Here is a 21,853-nt window from a genome sequence, read left to right as displayed (position 1 = left end):
ACACATCCTGTTTTCTGCTTCTAAATTGCCTAAAACGTCCAGGTTTTGGCTTTGTTTTCCTATTGTTTTCATGCTTGCTAAAGGTAATGACTGAAAAGTACTTTGACCAATAGCGTGCAGGCATTGTACATCATTTTTGTATTACGGTATCACTGTTGTTTACACTGTAATTATTACTCCATTAATTTCTACATATGAAAGCCATTTTCAACCATGGAATAAATAAATGTATAAATATATAATGATAATAATAAATTAATTTACCCGGCACGATTCAAACATATAAACTCTCATAAAAAAAAATAAAATAAATTAATAATAATAATAATACAAAAATTCAGAATACTTTGCAATTTTATCTTGCAATTTTTTTTATTTGCTTTTTTTATTGTGACCACACAATTCTGGCTATTTCTCATAATTGTGAATCTCTTCCAACTTTTCATCGACTTTTTTCATTAGTATTTTAAACTGCGACTTTTTATCTCACGGTTCTGACTTCTCTTTTGAGATTTGCAAGTTTACACAATAAACGCGCAATTCTAAACTCATAAGATACAAAGTCGCAAATATGCGTTTAATTTTTGTTTATTTTGATTTTTTCCAGTTTGACTCATTTAGTTTGTTCTGTCGCGAACATAAAAGGAGGGTTTTTAATCATACTGACAGAATAATCAGCAAATCACAGCATGCCGAAAACAGTTATTTCCTTATCAGATTGTTTGTGATTGTTTTTTGTACGTTTTAAATTAATTTGTAATAATTTTTTACTTTTACATGGTCAAATGTAAATAAGTAGGCTATAATGTGCAAGTAACTTCATAAAGTTTCTAAAAGAATATACAGAATATCTAAAATTAGAATATATCAAATAATAATATTACTATCAAATGTGTTTTTCCTCTGTTTAGTTATTTATAGCTTTAGAGCGTTTTCTCCTCATCTTGAATACAGTGATAAAACGTTACTACAATTTTTTTGTGTGTGATTTTTTTTTTATATATCAATATTATTCTTTTTTTTCAATATTTTATTTACTTTTTTCAGACTATTTTTCTCATATACATGTTTACACACACAAATATTTTTTTGTCAGATTATATTTTACATTTATAATTCAAATAATTTTATAAAATATTTACAAATATATACATGTATAAAATAAAATAAAATTAGTATTGTAAAATGAAATGTAATTCGTAAGATGTTCGCTCATCATAAATAGTGATAAAATGTGATTTTTTTTTCCCCTCCCTTTTTTTGATTTACATTTCTTTGTGATTGATAAAAGAGTGATTAAAAGAAGGCCAAGCTCCAGTATAGTCCAAGTTTTGTGGAGTCATATGTTTGAGACAGAGATTTAACATTCACTCGGCGTTTACTTTCATTGTATGAGAAGTCATAAAGGTTTTGAATGGCACTATAGGCTGAGTAAAGCACAGGATTGAATTCTGGGAGACCTGATCTCTTTAATTCGGCATCAGGACTTGGGTTGAGAATGAACAGGAAATGTTTCACACAGAGACACTCAAAAGTGCTGATTCGCAGGAGCTTAAAGCCACATAAAGCACATCTTTGCATTTCCTTGGCCAGGAACAATGGCGGTGTTGTTCGCTGGGATAATGTGGGGGAAGTTTGGCTGGCACACGGACGGCCGGCCGACCGCTTCATGGATGCTAATCACCTTCCCCAAAACCCACGGCAGATGCTGTCAAAGAGTTCATGCTTGTCTTGGTAGCATGAAGCTTTTTAATGTTGTTTTCTCTGTCCCGAGAGATTATACAGCACATTTCACCATTACGAGGAAGATTGTGCAGCATTTAGTGGAAGATAAATATAAATCAAACCTGACAAAGAACCAACTGAAGGGAAAAAAATCGAATGTATTTAGACATTTATATTCAACATGTTTTTATATGGGTCTCATCAATGCACTGACAAAATGCTGCCTATTTCCTCTCAGAACAATATTATAGAAAAATAAAATAAAGAGAGAGTTTACAGAATGTACATCTTTAATTTTTTTATTTATTATTATTAATTTTTTTTACACATGCATGAAAATACTGCTTTGAAAAACAAATGTTTGCCTGTAAATATGTACAGTTTTTCTATGCAACATATTCAGTAAATAGACGTCTAAACCATTTTACTCGATTTCCTTCTTACTGAATGAAATCTAAGTATAATGAATGTAATAATAATAATAAAAACATTTTATTAACTATAAAACTTGTGTGCAATAATGCTAATTCAAAAAATGTTAAGAAGCAAATGCATCGTTTGTAAATTTGCAACAAACTGGTCTGAATCATGAACCATGTTTCTAAATGCATAGTTATAAATCACAAAAATGCATTTTTGCAAATTTTAGATTTGAGGATAGAAATAAATAGTTAAAATGCAAATACACACACACACACACACACACACACACACACAAAATATGGGCCACCAGTTGCCCATCCCAGATCCAGAAGAAAACACACCGTCTTCAATCAGTAGTTACACAACTGCAGTCACACAGGGCATGCATATATTAAAGAGCACTTAAAAAGCTTATCAGCCGAGTTAATGTGAGACACATGTTTGTAATTGCTCCGATATCTGCATCCAATCGATTAGTGCTGGGGGTCCGTCTGTGGGGAAGTGTTGATTAAGACTGGATTGCTTGCATGTGTGCATGCATGTGTGTGTGCATGTGCATGTTTCTGAAGTTTCTCAGAGGAGATGTGAGCTTGCGTAATGGTCTCTGTTTGTGGTTGTGTGTGCCAGAAAACACCAAGAAACCCAGCTTTTCCATGGAACTGATTCATGCAAAATGAACCCTGACGTGAAGCAGAGGGGGTTGTGTTACACCCTGAAGGGGTTCAAGTAGGAATTATTTGCTTTTTCAATTCAAATTTGGAAATTAACCTCTCAATGTAATTCTGGTTTCACAGTGAAGTAGCTCTCACTATAGAAATAAAGTTTCTTTATTGGAATAAAAAGGTTCCATGTTTTCAAATGCAGAAACAGTTCTTTAGGTTATTAAAATGTTCTTCACAATAAGAAAAATGTTCTTTTTAATAAACAGTTCACCCAAAAAATGTAAATTTGCCTAAAGTCTGCTCACCCTCAGGTCATCCCAGATGTAGAGGAGTTTGTTTCTTCATCAGAACAGATGTGGAGCAATGTTGCATTGCATCACTTGCTCACCAGTGGATCCTCTGCAGTGAATGGGTGCCGTCAGAATGAGAGTCCAAACAGCTGATAAAAACATCACAGTAATCCACAAGTAATTCACACCACTCCAGTCCATCAGTTAATGTCTTGTGAAGTGAAAACCTGCATGTTTTTAAGAAACAAATCCATCATCAAGATTTTTTAAAGTTCACGTTTTTTGTGTTTTTTTGAAGCTTTGATTGTGTTTACAGTGTGCAATATAACGTGTTCATGTTTCATGTGTAAAAAAAAGAAAAAAACAGTATTCTTCACACAATTCACCTATCTGTATACCGCTGTTTTCACTGTCATAAAAACGGGCTGATGTCTTCCTTGTTGTATAAAGTCCCTCCTTCAGAAATACGTGACGAGTTCTGATTGGGCCAGCGGTTCCTGTGTTGTGATTCGACAGCAGCTGAGCGTGCGCCGACCTCCTGCAAACGTGATCGGGCTAGTTTTGAGAAGTCGGCAGGATTTGTTTTTCAAAAAACCTGGCAATCCTGATCTGAACCATAGACAGTAAAAGAACGCAGGTGCTGGAGATGTACTTATAATCACAGGAACGTTTTTACTGATGAGATGTGCATGAAAATTACATTAGTTTTTTTGCACAGCCCTAACATCTACTTAACAAAGCTAAACAGCGTTGCCCTTTGTGTAATAAGTTACAGAAACTGTTAAACGCACCAACTTAAATAATAAAATACACTTACCGGTTGTGGTCCATAAACAACGCCTTCTCCAGATAAAGAGGGAACTGCTCCATCTTTCAGGAATAAACTTTGAACGAATCCAGCATTAAACTGATTGAGATTGAGGAAGTTGTCCTCAGCAAAATGTGCTGCACATAGTTTTACATGTTGATTATAATTTTCGGGAACCGAGTTAAACATAAATTGTAACCATTAATCTCCAAGTACAGCGTCCCTGTGAAGGCCAAACAAAGATGATTGGACTCCGAGATGAAAATAACAGCGTTTCAACGACATGGCGACAAAAAAAACACAGCTCTTCCTTCTTGTCCGTGCGAGCACAACAAGGCCACGCCCCCTGTTTGTGTATTCATGTGGGCGGAGGTTAGTCAAAAAACTGTTTTAGTGACGTCATTACTGCAGGAACTAGAGGGCTGTAGTCCAAACGGGTCATTCGATGTAGGCGAATTCTGTTAAATAAAATATCTCACTTGGCTTTGAACTTTGAGCTTTAGAATTTTCCAGATATTATTTATAATCTAACAACAACATTACACACTAACTAAAGTTTAAAACATGGGATCACGAAAAGAACGGGACCTTTAAATGTCAAACTCTTGCTTCTGGTCCAAATATGAGTCTATAAACCAATGTCCTCTCACATCAAAATCCACCAGCATACAGTACTTTGTTTAGAGTTGTTTTCTCTTGTAAACGCTGCTTCATTTGTGCATATTTCTCTCCCAAGTCACACGTGACGACTTTTTCTCTGGAGAAAGCAATATTATGGATAGACGACTTGTATTTTAGCAGTGGACTGAAGTTAAAACACTTTAATGATAGATTTATGACAGCTTTTCATGGTGGACTGGAGTGGTGTGGATTACTTTTGAATTATTGATATGTTTTTATAAGATGTTTGGTCTCTCATTCTGACGGCACCCATTCACCGGATAGCAAGTGATGAAATGCTACACTTCTCCAAATCTGATGAAGAAACCGTCTTCTCTACATACTGGATGTCCTGAGAGTGAGTAATCTTTCGGTTAATTCTCATTTTTGGTGAACTATTAGTTTTAATGATTTCTGGAAGGTTGTATCTATGGCATTGTTGTGAAAACCCCTATATTTTTAGGAGTGCAGTAAAAGTGGCTGACTGGCTGCCACCTGGTCTCCATTACTGCCCTGTTCAGATCCTTTACCCCCTCTCAGCACGTCCCGATCCCCGCAGGCCTCTGCTAATGCTCGACAGTGAGAAAAACCACTGCGCTGCAGTTATAGCACAGAAAAGAGCAGTGGAAAATGCGCTGAGTGAAGGGAATGGTAATGAGTTTTCCGCTGCAGTGGCAGGTCAGTGGGGAAGTGGGACTCCAGCCGGCAGGAATCACCGCATTCAGGAAGTTTTGCTTTTGATGCTAATGGATCAGATGGTAGAGTAATGGGAATGAACATCAAATGTTGTCAATCTCAGACACCTGGTGAGATGGAAACGACGGGACTATTAGCTGCGGGAGCTGGATGGAGATTTGAACTGGAATTACTCAGAACTTGATTTGGCTTTTGAATCTGATTTTGGATTTTAGCGTCGTGATACTTTATAAGGCTTTTTGCACTTAAAGAATACTTCATTATAGTATATAATATCTACCAATTTTGTTATAATTGGAAATGTACAATGTTTCACTCTTCTGAAAGTGGGTTACAACTGTTTTTTAGCCATTAGTTAACAAAATTGTTGGGCCAAACAATGTTTTGATAGCTTCTGAATATTTAAGGACGTTAGCATTCTTTGTAAAAATCAAAGAAACTACCCTTCAAAGTTTTCGGGTCAGTAAGATTAAAATTTTTTGAAGGAAACATAATATTTTAATCCAGCACGGACGCATTAAATTGCTCCGACTGATTTGTTACAAAAAAAAAATAAAAATTAATAATAATTTCAAATAAATGCAGTTTTTTTTTTAACTTTGCAGTTTACACAAAAACATGAACTCGGCATATCAGAATGATTTCTGAAGGATCATGTGACACTGAAGACTGGAGGAATGAAAATCCAGCAGTGCATCACAGAAATAAAGAATAAAAAAATAAATTTTAAAATTTAATAGTTTTACTGTATTTCTAAACTGATAAATGCAGCCTTGGTGAGCATGAGAGATGTCTTTCAAAATAACTTTAATAATCTTACAGAAATATAAAATCAAGGTTGACAATTTCTGTCCTAAATGTCTGCCAATTTCAGTCCATTTCTGCCAAATGAAGACACCTGTTTTGATATATTTGTGGCGAAATTGACTTGTCATTAACGCATGTCACATGTTGCACTCGTCCAACCAATGTTATTAACAAACTATGCATATAAGCATATAAAATAAATAAAATCGTACCCCAAAAGTTTGTAGAGCTTCACAGTGGTGTACACAACTTCAGCGACATCATCCCAAATCTTGACCTTCTATATGGTCAGAAATGCATTAATGGGCCTTCATCCCAGAAACCCCCCAGACCACTCGACCAGCTCTATAACTGTAATTAAACTAACATACTGTCATTTACACCAGCACTTTAATGTAAAATGATTAATTACATACGTTTAAAGTATGAAAAGTCTCAGATTGGTCTTACTACAGATTCACCAGTTCTTAAGTCGCTGCTTCAGCCAAACATCTCATATTTATATAATCAAGATATAAGTAAAGCATCACAATGCATGAGTGAGGTCAAAAAATACAGCACTTACGCCCCTTCGACCCATTTAAGCCATCTGTCCCGTATCAAACCCCCCAAAAAATATAAACGCCGCCGCACTTTCAGGGATGTTTGGAGAGTGAATTAAGATTAATCGATTAATAGAACGATTCCCATCATGCAAAAAAAAAAAACAGAGGAACATTCATCCAGCTTGAAGTTTCTGGGGCACCATGTCCGGTGTTGACTAAACCTCTGGCTCCGAATCCAGCGGCGTGTTTACAAAGAATCAGACTCCATGTGCAGGAAAAGTCCCTCTCCAGATTCTTCTGTAATGTTAGCAGATTTTCCTGTAAACTGGTGCTGTGCTGATCTCAGAAACCGGTCTTGATTAAAGCCTTCAGATAAGGCCAACTTCGGATCCATGTCCAAAACTGTCGAAGAGTATCCTTACATTGTAATATTTACTGAATACAGGACCTTTACTAACCACATTACATATTAGATCATCGACCTTATTGAAGATTTGATTCTAGGAGTTTTACTGCAGGTTTGAAAAACTGTCTCACACCCCAAACCCTTTCTGATCTTCTCTCCTTCAATCTATTATAGGTAAAATCAATTGTGCTATGTGTGCTGGAATTTATGATTATTAAAATCATATGATAACAAATCCCAGTTTGCAAAATCAAACTGGATAAAGGGTTGTTTTTATACAGGTAAAATACCGGAGGCAAATGACACCGGGAGGCTTACAAATGGCTGTGCGTGCTCTTATGTTAAAAATAAGGTTGATAGTTGAATATTATTGCAAGAAGGAGATTAGTTTGACACACTCATGTCTGATAATAATTCCTGATCCTAACATTGAAACATGCATTTTTTACTGAAGCTGCTTTCAATCTGTTTTGTGAAAAGCGCTGTACTGATCAAGTAAATATAATGAAAAGATGAAGATTTATATATTTTGTTTCTGTAAGACACACTCATAACACTCGAAATAGATCACAACCGCATCACCATTAATTCAACTCACTTCTGATGCTTCAAGGCTAAACTTTTAAGTGTTACAATTACAATTAATTTACTCTTATGCTTGAGCCTTGGGTATCAAAAAAATACATGCATCATGTTCATATGACTCTTGCGCTATATTTCATAATGATTTCATAAGCTATTTGATGTTAGCTTTTTTCTTTTTTTTGAGGAACAGAATGAACTTATTCACTGTTAATCATCCTTTCCACCGTAAAACACATTGAAAAGCTGCGGCCTCGAGTTACGACAGGTTTGACATCAGTGATGCCATTGTTTGTATTGTGAAAGATTGCAACACATCGCTTTCTTTTGAACTTTCCATTCTTCAGAAGAAAAAAAAAACTTCTTTCAAAAATATCAGGCAGCACAACTGTTTTCAACATTGGTTATAATAGATGTTTCTTGAGCAGCAAATCAGCATATTAGAATGATACGGTCTGAGTATTTCACTATCTGCTCAGTTACTGGGATTTTCACTCACAACCATTTCTAGGGTTTACAAAGAATGGTGTGAAAAAGGAAAAACATCCAGTATGTGTCAGTCCTGTGGGAGAAAAAGCCTTGTTGATGCTAGAGGTCAGAGGAGAATAGGCCAACTGATTCAAGCTGATAGAAGAGCAACTTTGACTGAAATAACCACTCGTTACAACCGAGGTATGCAGCAAAGCATTTGTGAAGCCACAACACGCACAACCTTGAGGCGGATGGGCTACAACAGCAGAAGACCCCACCACTCATCTACACTACAAATAGCAAAAAGAGGCTACGCTTTGCACGAGCTCACCAAAATTGGACAGCTGAGGACTGGAAAAATGTTGCCTGGTCTGATGAGTCTCTGATGATTTCTGTTGAGACATTCAGATGGTAGAGTCAGAATTTGGCATAAACAGAATGAGAACATGGATCCATCATGCCTTGTTACAATGTTCAGGCTGGTGGTGGTGGTGGTGTAATGGTGTGGGGGATGTTTTCTTGGCACACTTTAGGCCCCTAGTGCCAACTGGGCATTGTTTAAATGCCAAGGCCTACCTGAGCATTGTTTCTGACCATGTCCATCCCTTAATGACCACCATGTGCCCATCCTCTGATGGCTACTTCCAGCAGGATAATGCACCATGTCACAAAGCTTGAATCATTTCAAATTGGTTTCTTGAACATGACAATGAGTTCACTTTACTCAAATAGCCTCCACAGTCACCAGATCTCAACCCAATAGAGCATCTTTGGGATGTGGTGGAACGGGAGCTTCGTGCCCTGGATGTGCATCCTACAAATCTCCATCAACTGTAAGATGCTGTCCTATAAATATGAGCCAACATTTCTAAAGAATGCTTTCAGCACCTTGTTGAATCAATGCCACGTAGAATTAAGGCAGTTCTGAAGGCGAAAGGGGGTCAAACACAGTATTAGTATGGTGTTCCTAATAATCCTTAATGTGAGTGTACATACACAAAACGCTGGAGTTTTCACCAGTCATGTGTGTGCTTCCTTTACCCCTCTAATCTCACGTGAATAACAACACATGCACATGTATACTGCCAACAATGCATGCCACAATGAGAATGGGCAAAGCAACTGTTGCTTGTAAAGAGCTCAGGGCTTTTACCACATGAGTCATTTCCAGAGAAGTTTATGTTGTTATGCAATGCCAGCAGGCAAAAGCAACTGTAACCTCAAATCTCAGGTAGCACTGCATGCCTTGGCACATTCAAACACTGTATCGCCTTTGAAAACATCTAAATGTCATTTGAAAGTTATAGCTCAGATATTATAATTATGCATGACTTTAGTCTCTTAAAACAAGCTTCTTTATTGGCATCTGAGTCCATGAAGTACCTTTAACTTCCATGGAATCTGTGCATTCCGCAAAAGGTTTTTTTAAAAGGACTTTTAAAATGTTCTTCATACTGTTCCCTGAAAAGTTCTTTGGGGAACAATTAATGGTTCTTCTATAGATGCAATAACGAAAACAGGCCCTCATTAATCAGTCAGACTCAAAAAGTTACAAAATACAAAAAAAGTAACTTTTTTTTCTTGTAATTCAAAGTTAACATCTCGCAATTCTTTTTCACCTTCATCTAACAATTCTGACTTATTTTTGTCTTGGAATTCAGAGTTTAGATCTCGCAGTTCTTTTTTTTTTTTTTTTTTTTTTTGGTTGTTTGTTTTCGACCGTGGAATAAAATGAAAAAAGGCAATTGTGACATATCTCACAATCCAGACTTTTCGGTTGCACACAGTCTCTTTAATAAAAAAAGCAGTTGATCTATTTATCATGTTCTATTCAGCATATTTACAGTTCAATAACAACTTTGTACACATGCAGCATGAGATTTAAACAGTTTATAATAAATAACATTCTTCCAATAGAGAAGAAACGCTTGGATATTATTTACAACAGCAAAGAGTCAGCATGCTGGTGTTCTCTAAACACTGAACAATCAGATCAATCCCTTCTGGATTCCTTACAAATCAGAGATTCCCATCACTCCGGCTGGGTTCAGAGCAGCATACTAGTTCTGCACTATTTAGGATGTGAACTAGACACAGTACAACCTTCTGCATTTCCTAAAATGAGCAGAATAACATTGTGTGGAACGCTGCATCCCTCCCATAATGCAATGCGTTCGACTTAACCTTTCATTTCCAGTGTGATTTTTGTGTGATGAATCATTATATGATCAGACAGCCAAATGTTAACAGATTTTAAACAAAAAATGGATTGAAACTGTAAAACAATCATATTTTTTTAAAGACTGACAGATGCCACATACTGAAAGTGACAAATATAGCCTACCAAGGCTAGAAGTATTCAGTATGCTCTTATTCCACTTTGTACAGAACCGCTTTGAGTCACAACAATCATCAACCCGTGCTCTATAGTGCTGTAGTAAACATCCCATTCATTTTCTCCATAGGGAACTGGTTTTTAGTGATGAACTTATAAACCATTAACAACAGACCTACTATAAACGACAAGGTTGTTAATCAATGGAACATGCTTTTGTTGAAGAACTATTCCAACGTATCTTTAAAAGATCGTGTTTTAACAGTGGACTTCCTGGTGAAAAACTACATTACCCATGATTCAGCAGAGAATGGCATCAAGCAAATTTGCAATGAAACACTTTCATATCCATATATTCAAAATATTGCTTATTTATATGTTTTAATAAACTTTTTGGTGCACCTGCAATGGCCAGTGACATGAGAATTTTACCAGCCATAAATATATTTTCCTGGTAAGGTTACTGAATGTGCACTAGTATTTTATTAAAAAAACAGACCAGGAATTGGGGAATATTTTTATGTATTATGTAATAATTAAACAAATCAATAAAGAAATATCACTATAATACCACTGTACTGTAAAATAATAATTGTAGTTAATAACAACAAAAACAGCAGCAAAAAAAACTTTTATGTTTTAGAATCACAGAGCTTTTATTTTGGTGGAAACCTGCAGATGTTTGTGATATTTTACATTAAATTACCTATTTGTATAATTACAACGCAGTCTTTGCGATTTGTTGACCGCACAGAACTATATCGCATTCTCAGGCATCGACAGAATGTAATTTTTTTTTTTCTTTAATTTTTTTTTTTAATCCCTATGGGAAATAATGAATGGGAAAAATACTAATGCTGATGGGAACATTTCCACTCCGTTGTGATCTCATTAAGTGGGCGGGGCTTCACAAGGCCTGCCGTTTCAGTGGTCCTCGTCTCATTGCGTGTCACTTCTAAATCAAAATCCTTCATCCAAAGGCACATCTAGTTTGCAGATTAACTTGAGACAAAGTGGATAAAGTCAGGTAACCAGCATCACACCTCATAAATCTCTCTCTTGGCATTTAAACACACAAACCCATAAATGCAAAAAACAAACAAACATTAGTTTCGTTGAATTCTGATGCAGTCTTGGTCCATGAATGTAATTGTACTCATATATCAGCAAACGTACAAATGCCCAGGGCTGAATAAATATGTTCATGCATCCATCGCGTGTGGCATTCAATCGTTTGTGTTTATTTATGTGCATATATATGAAATGTGTATGTGGCCAAGTCCTGAAGGATTATATTGCTTATAGCAACAGTCCATGTGTGTGTGTGTGTGTATTCCCTCCAGTTCAACACCTGTATCTGTGTGCGCTGCACAGAACGTCGATTCTCCGTCACACACACACACACATACGTTTACACAGCTACCTCCGTTTCCTCAGACTGCTCTCCAAGCGGCCGAGCTCCTCGTATCCCTGGTAGAAGAGCTCGAGATCGCGTCCTCCCCAGCTCCTCCAGACAGCCAGGCACCAGGCCATGTTTTCTTTACGGAAGCCGCACACAACGGTGTCCTTTGCGACGAGCGCCGCCTCCGCCAGGGTCCTGAGAGACGGACGAGAGGAAGAGTGAGCGAGAGCTTACGCTGAAAATAACCCGCGCGGCGGAGACGCAGACGCAGGCCTGAAAGCCTCGACTGTGTGATGAATGTGTTTACGCTGAGAGCTGACGGGGACAGAGACTAGTTCATGATAAACACTTCATAGCACCGCTAACTTCTGAAAACATACAAACACATTCTAATAAAGCTGCAAGACATTCACACTTTCTCTAAAAAAGCTACAGGGTGTTTATTAATACTAACTGAATTATTTATTTCTGTCATTCTGGATGCTTCCTGATACTGTAATTGATGACTTCCTTGTTTTCTCACTGCTCTGTCCTTCAGCTTGTGGTCTGGAAAGTGATCAGACAGCGCCATGATGAAGGACGTATCGATTCTCTAATCGCACCGAGAGAAGGTGAGGAACGAGGAGCTTCAGAGGAGATGCACAGGTGCAGATCTGTGTTATAAACCTGACACATGCACACATGCTCCTCCCGGCTATCACTATAGTTTTAAGACATGTTTCACCTGCAGGGTTGAAATAAAACATACTTAAAAATGAAAAAAATAAATAAAAGGAATTTCATGTATTGCAGGTCAAACTTTTGTTTAATAAAATTTTTTATTAAAGTGTTAAAATAAATAAAAAATAACAAATAATTTAAATGAAAATAAATACAACCAAAATATAAATAAAATAAATAAATAATATATTATTTATCTAAATATAAATAAGCTAGTTTAAAAGTAATGTAATAATAAACATTTCCTTTAACAAACAAATAAATAAATGATTATGTGTAGCTGGTGACATTTCTGTTCTATACAATAACAGAAGATTAAAATTAAATAATACATTGTATATATATGTGTGTGTATATATATATATATGTGTATATAAGGTAGTTTAAAATCAATGTTTACAAAATAAAATAAATGTAATATTTAAAAGTAAATAACAATATTATGTACATATAATTATTTAAAGATTGGTTTTATAATAATAAACTTTAAACCTTAAAATATTAAGTATAATATAAATATAATATAGAAGAAATCTGTGTGACCTGAAGAATCAGTGCGATTAATTCGACCCAGATGAGATCTTTAGGGTGTGTGTTCGTACAAAAGTCTTGTCAGCAGTCTATATGAGGTGCAAGCACACTTTACTGTGTGTTCACTTAAAGCTGATGGGCTGCTATGTGTGTGTGTAAAATATACCAGGTTTATGAAGAACTGACCTACAACTGCTAATCTCTCTTTTCAAACTAATGATTTTAGTTTTGAGATGAACCCATTCATCTACTGTATTTGGCTGCGAATGCATGCAGCTTTAAATGTTTTTAAATATCTAGCAGAAACAGTGCTTTGAGAGTTTCTCTCTCAGTAATCGATGCAGATTTGAACCTGTCTGGGCTTGTTTACGGCATCGCTGATTTTTGGTTTGCTCCAGGCGACCGGTGTCACGAACAGTGTGGAGTCGTGTACGTCAGGGCTGTCAAACTCAGCTCCTGGAGGGACACAGCCCTGCAGAGTTTAGCTCCAAACCTAATTAAACACACCTGATCCAGCTCATCAGGTCCTACAGGCTCATTTGGGAACTAAATGGGTCTGTGTGTTGAAGCAGGGTTGGATCTAAACTCTGCAGAGCTGCTGGTCCTTCAGGAACTGGGTTTGACAGCTCTGGTGTGTTTGGACACGGTGTGGTTATTAATGTGCATGTTTGGGACACACGTACCCATACTCGGACACTCCAGGCACCGTCAACACGGCGATCACACGACCCTTGAACGAACCGGCCTGCTCCTGCACCTCGATCACCAGGATATCTCCTCCACGCCTGACACAGAGAGAGAGACACACGCCGTCATTCACACTTCACAATCAGACAGAGTCACGTACAAATAAATAAAACACTAATTCATATACAGCTGCTTTAAAAGTAAAAGGTTAAAAATGGAAGTAGAAGTTTTTAATTATTTTATTAAATATTAATATTAAGCTAGTCAAGTTTTGTCAACAGTATAACAGAAAAAATATTTTTATGAACCATATTTAAAAAATATACTAAACATTGTACATAGCTAGTCAGCTAGTCAGTCAACACAATATAACAAGTAAACATTATAATTTAAATAAACCATTTACCAATATAAAAAAAAATATGATTTTATATCTAGCTAGTTTAAAAGTAATGGTAATTAATTAAAATCAAATAAACCTTATATTTAAAATGAAATAATTTAATATAAAGCAAATTCTTGTTGACAATATAATATTAAAAGTGAGACAAAATTAAAAATAGATTACAATATTATATATAACTGATTTTTTTTTTTTCGACACAAAATTAAAAATCTGCGTGAACAATTTAAATAAAACAAATTATTTAAAGACAATGACTATTTACCTTTTAATAATGTTAATAATAACCTTATTTTAAAAATAAATAAATAAAAATGTATAGTTAGTTTTTTTTTGTAAACAATATAATATTAATAATTTTAATAAATGAACCATACATTTAAAAACATGTTATCACATTTTTTAACACAATAGTTAAAAAGCAAGGTTAACAATTAAACAACTTATTTGAAAATAATAATAATAATAATAATAATAAATATAAAATCTATATTAAGCTAGTCAAATTTATCGATAACATAACATTACAATTTAAAATAAACTATTTAAAATGATGCTATGTGTAGCAAGTCACAAAAGTGACATTAAACAAGTGTATATTTCAGACAGTAACCGTGCATGCTGCTTCATAGAGATTTATCAAGAGTGTCTAAATTAAACCGATGCTCTGATATATGTCTCTGCATCTTCTCCTTCGTCCTGGAGGAGTTACAGGATGCAAAAAAAAAAAAAAAAAACGATTTGAGAAAACTAGGATGAACTGATAAGGAATAAGGAGCTGTTTGGTTCACTTGAGTGTGGCAGTGAACAAAACGGTCCAAGCTGTTTTTAATCAGTGTTCCCAGATGTCTCTGACCAATGATTGTATTCTTGATCATTTTATTGCACTCAATCTACTTTAATTTCCCAAACGAACATCTACTTAATCCATTTAAGTCAGGACTGCATGAATAATTTTTGTCTGCATTAACCCAAACCACGCTATACATAATAAAATAAACGCTGAACAATACGGTCTCTTATTGTTTGGATGAACACATTTCACACTGATACTCTCGCGCTCATGAAAGACATCTAACCTAGTTTAATCGGCAGGAAGCTCCTTTTATAAATCATGTCCTTTCCCTTGAGCTCAACATGAGGCACCTGTGTGACCTGATTGCTCTGCGGTGTCTGGGTTACAGAGAATAAAGTCCAACGCCTCCCGAAACTCACATTATAATGCATTTATATTCATGAATAAAACATAGCCATTCTGCCCTTGATCCTACTCTCTTTAACCAAATGTTTAATTGATGCAGGACATGTCCCTTTGTCGCTCCTGGAACAACATTTATCACAGTTTGGATATATTTACGGTAGGAAGTTTAATATACTAATGATTTTTGGCATAGAAGAAAAATCGATAATTTTCACCCATAAAATGTATTTTTTGGCTATTGCTACAAATATACCCCAGACACTTAAGACTGCTTTGTGTCTTTTCTGTCACTTTTGATTAATTCAATGCATGTTTTACGAATAAAAATACAAATATTATTTATTTACTTTTCTTACATGATTTTGGCATGGCATCAAAAAGAATCCAAATAAAAAACAAGTATTTTAAAATGTAATAATCATGTTTTTTTTCTAATGCAAATACTGAGAGGTATTGTGAAGTGCGAGTCGTACCTGGGCACCCAGATGGTGTTGTTGACAGAAATGATGCTCAAAGCCTTCAGCTGCTCTGGTGTCTGGCTTTGAGCCGCTAGTTCTGGATCTGTTGCGCTCCCAGAAGGACATGATTCAGGTGAAACCGGCTCGTCCGGCGGTCTGTCCGTCTCCTCGAAGTCTGTGGATAAAGGCATGCTGCTGGAGCTGGTCAGAGAGCTTAGGGCTCCCGAACTGGAGCGCTCCACGTGAGGGAAATGGCCGATCTGATCCAGCTGCTCCGAGCTGAAGCCCGAGGACGTCATGGAGCAGTAATCCAGCGAGTCCTGCTGGCACAAGATCTGCGTCCCTGCGTCCTCGCTGTGTGTGACCGTCACCTTCACCGGCTCCAGGGCGGCCGGAAGAGACTCTTCCTCTATGTCAGGATCAGGGGTCACAGGGGTCATAGCCCCAGCCGGCCTCTGGACGGGGAAAACGTCCCGCAGCGGGTTAGCGTCGCTGCAGCTGTATGTAGCGCAGATCTGGTAGCTGGCGGCGTGATACATCAGAAGTGTGCTGCTGTGATCGTCCAGACACCAGACGGCCTCCTCGCCCCAGCAGCTGGCGGACGAGACCATGGACACCAGGCGGGACGGAGGCAGATACGGCTCGAGGCGGCGGATGGGCTGAAGCGACAGGCTGTCGATGACCAGCACGCCGGGGCCGTTGGTGTACCACACCTCTGATCCGGAGCACACCGGGACGATGCTGCACACGGGGTACGGTCGCTGCCGAGGGTCCGAGTCCTCCATGTTCAGAAGATGCTTGTTAATGGTGTGCGAGCAGATGTAAGTCTCACCTTCTACAGGCATGTCATCCACCAGGGAATAAACCACCACGAGACCGTCAGACATGCCGGCAAACACCTGCGGGAGACACTGAAACACAGGGACATACTCTAAATACATGTTTTAAATCACTCTTTATTATATCAGGTTACATTCTTTTCCTTAAAACAATAATACTTGTTACTTGTACATTTTTATAAATATAAGTATATATAATTATATTTTCTCGCATTAATATAACACATTTATTTGTATAAATTTATATTATTATAACATAAGTGTATTATGTAGTATATTATGAAATTTTACTTACTGACTTGATTAATATTGTTATTTATGAATATAATATTTTTTTACATATATTAATATATATGTTGCATATAATACACTAATAATTGGTTAATAATAATGGTTGTATTATATATATTATTTGACACTAATATATATATATATATATATATATATATATATATATATATATATATATATATATATATATATATATATATATATACACACACACTACTGTATTATGATTTGTTTTACACAATACAATATCTGCTTATTTCAATATAATTTTTAAAAATATTTACTCGATAGAATATTACATTTAAAGTTATTTGTTAATAACATTTGTAAATCTATATATCAAGATAAGATTATAATCCAATACAATAATATATAATAATACATTTTTAAGTAATACTGTATAAATTTTTACTCAATATAATAATAGTTGCTTCCGTTAATATGATTATTAATAAAATAGTTTTTATAAAAATAAAAAATAAATAAATAAAATAAAATAAAACTAAGTTTGTATGGTCCTCACTACTAGCGGCACCAAAAAAAATATGAATAATATAAATAAACAGAATGATGAACATTTTAACTAGATTTCTATAATGCTCCCCTATTAGCCAGAAACGTGTACTTTTCCATCATGTGGTGATCACAAGAAATAAGTTGTCATATAATACATAACGGAAATACATTTGGAAATTCAGTTTGGTGCCGCTATGAACTCGAAACGCTGCATATTTAAGCACAAGATTTCTGAGAGCTGTACAGACAATGTGCATGTGGATGAACTCTAGTTTAAACAGTTGATTCACATCATCTCTAGCTTTTTTGTCCCATACAATCTTTTGGTTTATCCTTTTGGCCTGGAGCAAAACCAGAAGACTGCGATTCATCAGTTGCCACTAGTCATATCGAAATCACACGTTTCTTCTGTAAGAACAACTTTGTTTAATAATTTAAGCAGATTATCAATTCTGTAATGAACTGCTCGGATCTAGTTAACTTCTAAACGGCCTTGCTGTCCGAAGAGTCATACTAAACCCAAACAACATCCCATCAAACCATACACAACACTCATTCTCTGAATATTTCAGTCCGCCTCCGCATGCATTTTTGAACAAGTGCCAAATGTAAAGCGTTTCCTCCCTAAAACGGTCCTGACAGCCCTCAACCAGCTGCATGCTCCTTCACCGATCTGCACAACTGCTTCTGACATCCTCAGTGACCTGCAGGGAATGGACCGAGGGCACTTCAAAGGGAGCGAGACTCGTATTAGAGTGTGTTTGGAGAAGCACTGAGGACTGAATCTGTCACTGGGACGTCCGCTGAAGAGAGGGAGAGCGGGAACACCTGGATAACACAGACTTCAAATGACAGAGCCTGCTGTTCTTACCTGGCCAACAATTGAGTCTGATTTGCTGGTTTTAGAGAGTTTTGGCACTTGTTAACTGTTTTTAATACTCGGGGGAATAGTTTGACTATCAAAAATGAAATTTTGCAAACTCTCAGGCTGTGCAAGATGTAGATGAGTCTGTTTCTTTACCAGATTTAGAGAAATGCATCACTGCATCACTTGCTCACCAGTGGATCCTCTGCAGTGAATGGGTGCCGTCAGAATGAGAGTCCAAACAGCTGATAAAAACATCACAGTAATCCACAAGTAATCCACACCACTCCAGTCCTTCAGTTAAATGTCTTGTGAAAAGAAAAGCTGCATGTTTGTAAGAAACAAATCCATCATTAAGATGTTTTTAACTTCAAACCAATGCTAATCTATTTCATAAAATTGTCCTCTCCAGTGAAAAGTCAAAGATCAAACACTGTTTACAAGCAGAAACAGTCCAAAACGGCTCTAAACAAAAATGTGGGTAGTTTTTGAAGTGAGAGACAACAGGGGATGGACATTTTCACTGGAGGAAGCATTATTGTGTATTATGGACTCATATTTTGATTGGAAACAACAGGTTAAAGTTGTTTTAACACCGTTATGATGGAATTATTTCTTAAAAACATCCAGTATTTCATAAGACATTAATTGATGGTGTGGATAATTGTGATGTTTTTATCAGCTGTTTGGACTCTCGTTCTGACGGCACCCATTCACTGCAGAGCATCCACTGGTGAGCAAGTGATGCAATGCTACATTTCTCCAAAAATCTGCTCCCATGTAAAAATCTTGGATGGCTTGAGGGTGAGAACATTTTTAGCAAATTACATTTTTTTGATGAACTACTCCTTTAATTTGAGATGACTCCTGTGTTACATTTAGTTTTTACATTGTATATCCAAAGAAAGCTAGAAAAACAACCCATGCAAGAACAGGATCAGCAGAAGCATAGTTTACATGACAATGACTGCACACCGGGGCACTGACCTCTTTCCTGGCGGGCAGTAAAAAGAGACAGGTGACCACAGCCGGACAGGAGAGCAGTTTCTGCGGGTGACTCAAGGGACACATCTCTTTCAGGCTGTAGATAAAGACTTCCTGTTCCTGCAGAAACAGCAACAAGGTATCAAGATAAACATCTCCATTCATCTGCTGTGTTCACTCACAAAGAGGGTTGGGAATCGCGAAATAGACCGTATTCAGAACCATTTTTGTTCACTTCTTATCGGGACAAGTGAATTTCAGGGTGTTCAGCTCCACCAGAAGTTCACTGAATAAAGCATTTGCACACGCTTTCATTCTGTGCATTAAAAAGCATGCATCTTTTATTGGTATATGCACTACTTCAGGTGGTTTGTGTGTAAAGATGGGGATTGCAATATAATTCTTACACTTTAATGGTTGGAACAAAACAAGACAACATGAACCAGACTAAAAATTACAAAATGTGTATCCTTTACAATATTTTAAAGGTGATCTGCATCAATTGATCTGATGTTGAAATACACAGTTATTCTGTGCTCCATGTTTCAAATACACCACTGTTCCTAGTTTGGGATTTTTTTTATGTTTTTGAATGAAGTACCTTCTGCTCATCAAGGCTGCATTTATTTGATCAAAAATACAGGTATTATTGTGAAATATTTTTACCATTTAAAAAAACTTTTCTTTTTTTGATATATTGTAAAATGTAATTTATTCCTGTGATCAAAGCTGTATTTTCAGCATCATTACTTCAGTCTTCAGTGTCACATGATCCTTCTGAAATCATTATAATAAACTGATTTATGGCTCGAGAAACACTTATTATTTTTTGTCAATGTTGAAAACACTTCATGCTGCCTTATATTATTTTGTGATTAACTGGTGCAATATTTTTTTCAGGATTTTTAGATTAATAAACAAACAGTGTTTATTTGAAATAGAAACCTTCAGATACATTATAAACCTTTTACTGTCATTTTTGATCAATTTAATGCATTCTTGACATTAAGCGCATTTAACTGCATTAAAAAAAAAACATTAAACATTAAACCCCATTAAAAGTATCACTTAAAATGAATCAAATTTGGATCCAGAGGCATCAGAATCAGGACCGTCTCAACTAATGGTGTGAGTTTAGGGAAGAAACATCAGTTTGTTCAGGAAACCTGTCTGAAAATCATCATTATTTCTGCTGTTCTGCTAACGGTGGATAAATGACACACAAGTCTTGTGCAACAAGCATTTGGTTTGACATAAGTTACAACAATCTCCTTTACTGCGTCTATTGATTAGTGCTGTTTCCTTGTTAAAGATCGTGCGCTGCTGAACCCAGTGCTGCGACTGACAGCTGAACGCACCTCAGTGGCCGTCCACAGGCTGTTCTCCATCTTCATTTGGCAGCTCAGACGTGTTCCTGGGCAAGGCATCCGATTCACCTCCACCTGCCCCTTGGCCAAGTTTACCACCGTGTAATTCCTGTAGGACACACACACACACACACACACACACAGAGAAACGTGAATGTGTCTTTGGGACACAGCAGTTATGAAATCCACATTTGGAAAATTACAAGAGAAATAAAGGCTAAGACTGAAATAAACAATACCTAAATTGTAACATAAGAATAAATAAATCAATAAATTGAGAATCAAATGTGAATGGTGCTTTTTCTTGGGGTTACTACTGTTATCTAAAATTAAAACTATTAAAACATTTATGTTAGCTGAAATCAAGATGAATAATAAAATAAAACATTAGACTAAAATGAGAAATATTGCATTGGCAACTGACACTTAAATGACAAACCCAAACTGTGTGTGTGTACATATATAAATGGATGGATGGATATCAAAATAAAATAAAATAAATTATAAAATAACACCGCTCATAGAACCAAAATAAAAATAAATGTATTATTAATTATTTTAGAAATTAATAATAAACCAACAAACAATTAAATGAATAAATATTGTAAGCAATAACTGTGAGTGGTGGTTTTCTCAGGGCTAAAATAAAACAATTAAAAACTTTGTTAAACTAAATATATTATTATACAAATAATATATATGCAAAATAAAAACTACCAAAATATATTAATACAATAATAAAAATATTAATATTAAACACAAATTAAAAGCACATAATATTACAATTACAAACATTTTAAACTAAAATTAAAAATTTTAAACTGGGAATATAAACATAAAAGCTGATTCAAAACAAATATTTTGAATACTTTGGATAAAAGCATCTGCTTAATGAATAAATGTAAATGTAAATATATATATATATAAAAAGTAGTACATAAATATAACACTGGCGAGGGTGTTCTGGCTGGTTTATTCACAAAAGAGTCAAAACAACAACTTTCAAAGATATTACCAAAGCCAGGAAATATTCCTTTTAAAGGTCTTGGTATTTAACAGTAATAATGAAATTAATGCACACAACCCAAGCCTTGCTGTTCTGTTCTTTTGTACCAACACAGTATGTCGTACAAACCCAAATGATTTCAGATCTGCACATGATTTATGAAGAGTCTTGAA

At 35.9% G+C, this 21,853-nt stretch overlaps 1 protein-coding gene across 6 annotated transcripts in view; it reads right to left on the bottom strand.

Moving 5' to 3' along the window:
• Positions 1 to 9,845: 9,845 nt before the first annotated feature.
• LOC128017390 (leucine-rich repeat serine/threonine-protein kinase 1) overlaps positions 9,846 to 21,853 on the bottom strand; it is a 74,106-nt gene continuing 62,098 nt past the window's right edge. For 3 of the 6 annotated variants that reach the window (XM_052602766.1, XM_052602764.1, XM_052602765.1), the window contains 5 exons: positions 20,666 to 20,783; positions 19,311 to 19,427; positions 15,828 to 16,723; positions 13,747 to 13,848; positions 9,846 to 12,007 (listed from right to left, as the gene is read on the bottom strand). In XM_052602766.1, coding sequence (XP_052458726.1) covers positions 11,830 to 12,007; positions 13,747 to 13,848; positions 15,828 to 16,723; positions 19,311 to 19,427; positions 20,666 to 20,783 — 1,411 coding nt within the window. In that variant the 3' untranslated portion in view covers positions 9,846 to 11,829. Of the gene's footprint in view, positions 12,008 to 13,746; positions 13,849 to 15,827; positions 16,724 to 17,624; positions 18,287 to 19,310; positions 19,428 to 20,665; positions 20,784 to 21,853 lie in introns of those variants that run through there. The other 3 variants (XM_052602769.1, XM_052602768.1, XM_052602767.1) reach the window with 2 other exon arrangements.

Source organism: Carassius gibelio, chromosome A7, assembly GCF_023724105.1.
Source record: "Carassius gibelio isolate Cgi1373 ecotype wild population from Czech Republic chromosome A7, carGib1.2-hapl.c, whole genome shotgun sequence".
In the NCBI taxonomy this organism is placed as follows: Eukaryota; Metazoa; Chordata; class Actinopteri; order Cypriniformes; family Cyprinidae; genus Carassius; species Carassius gibelio.
Note: the sequence above shows the minus strand (reverse complement) of the source record. Positions and strands in the feature narration are given on the sequence as shown.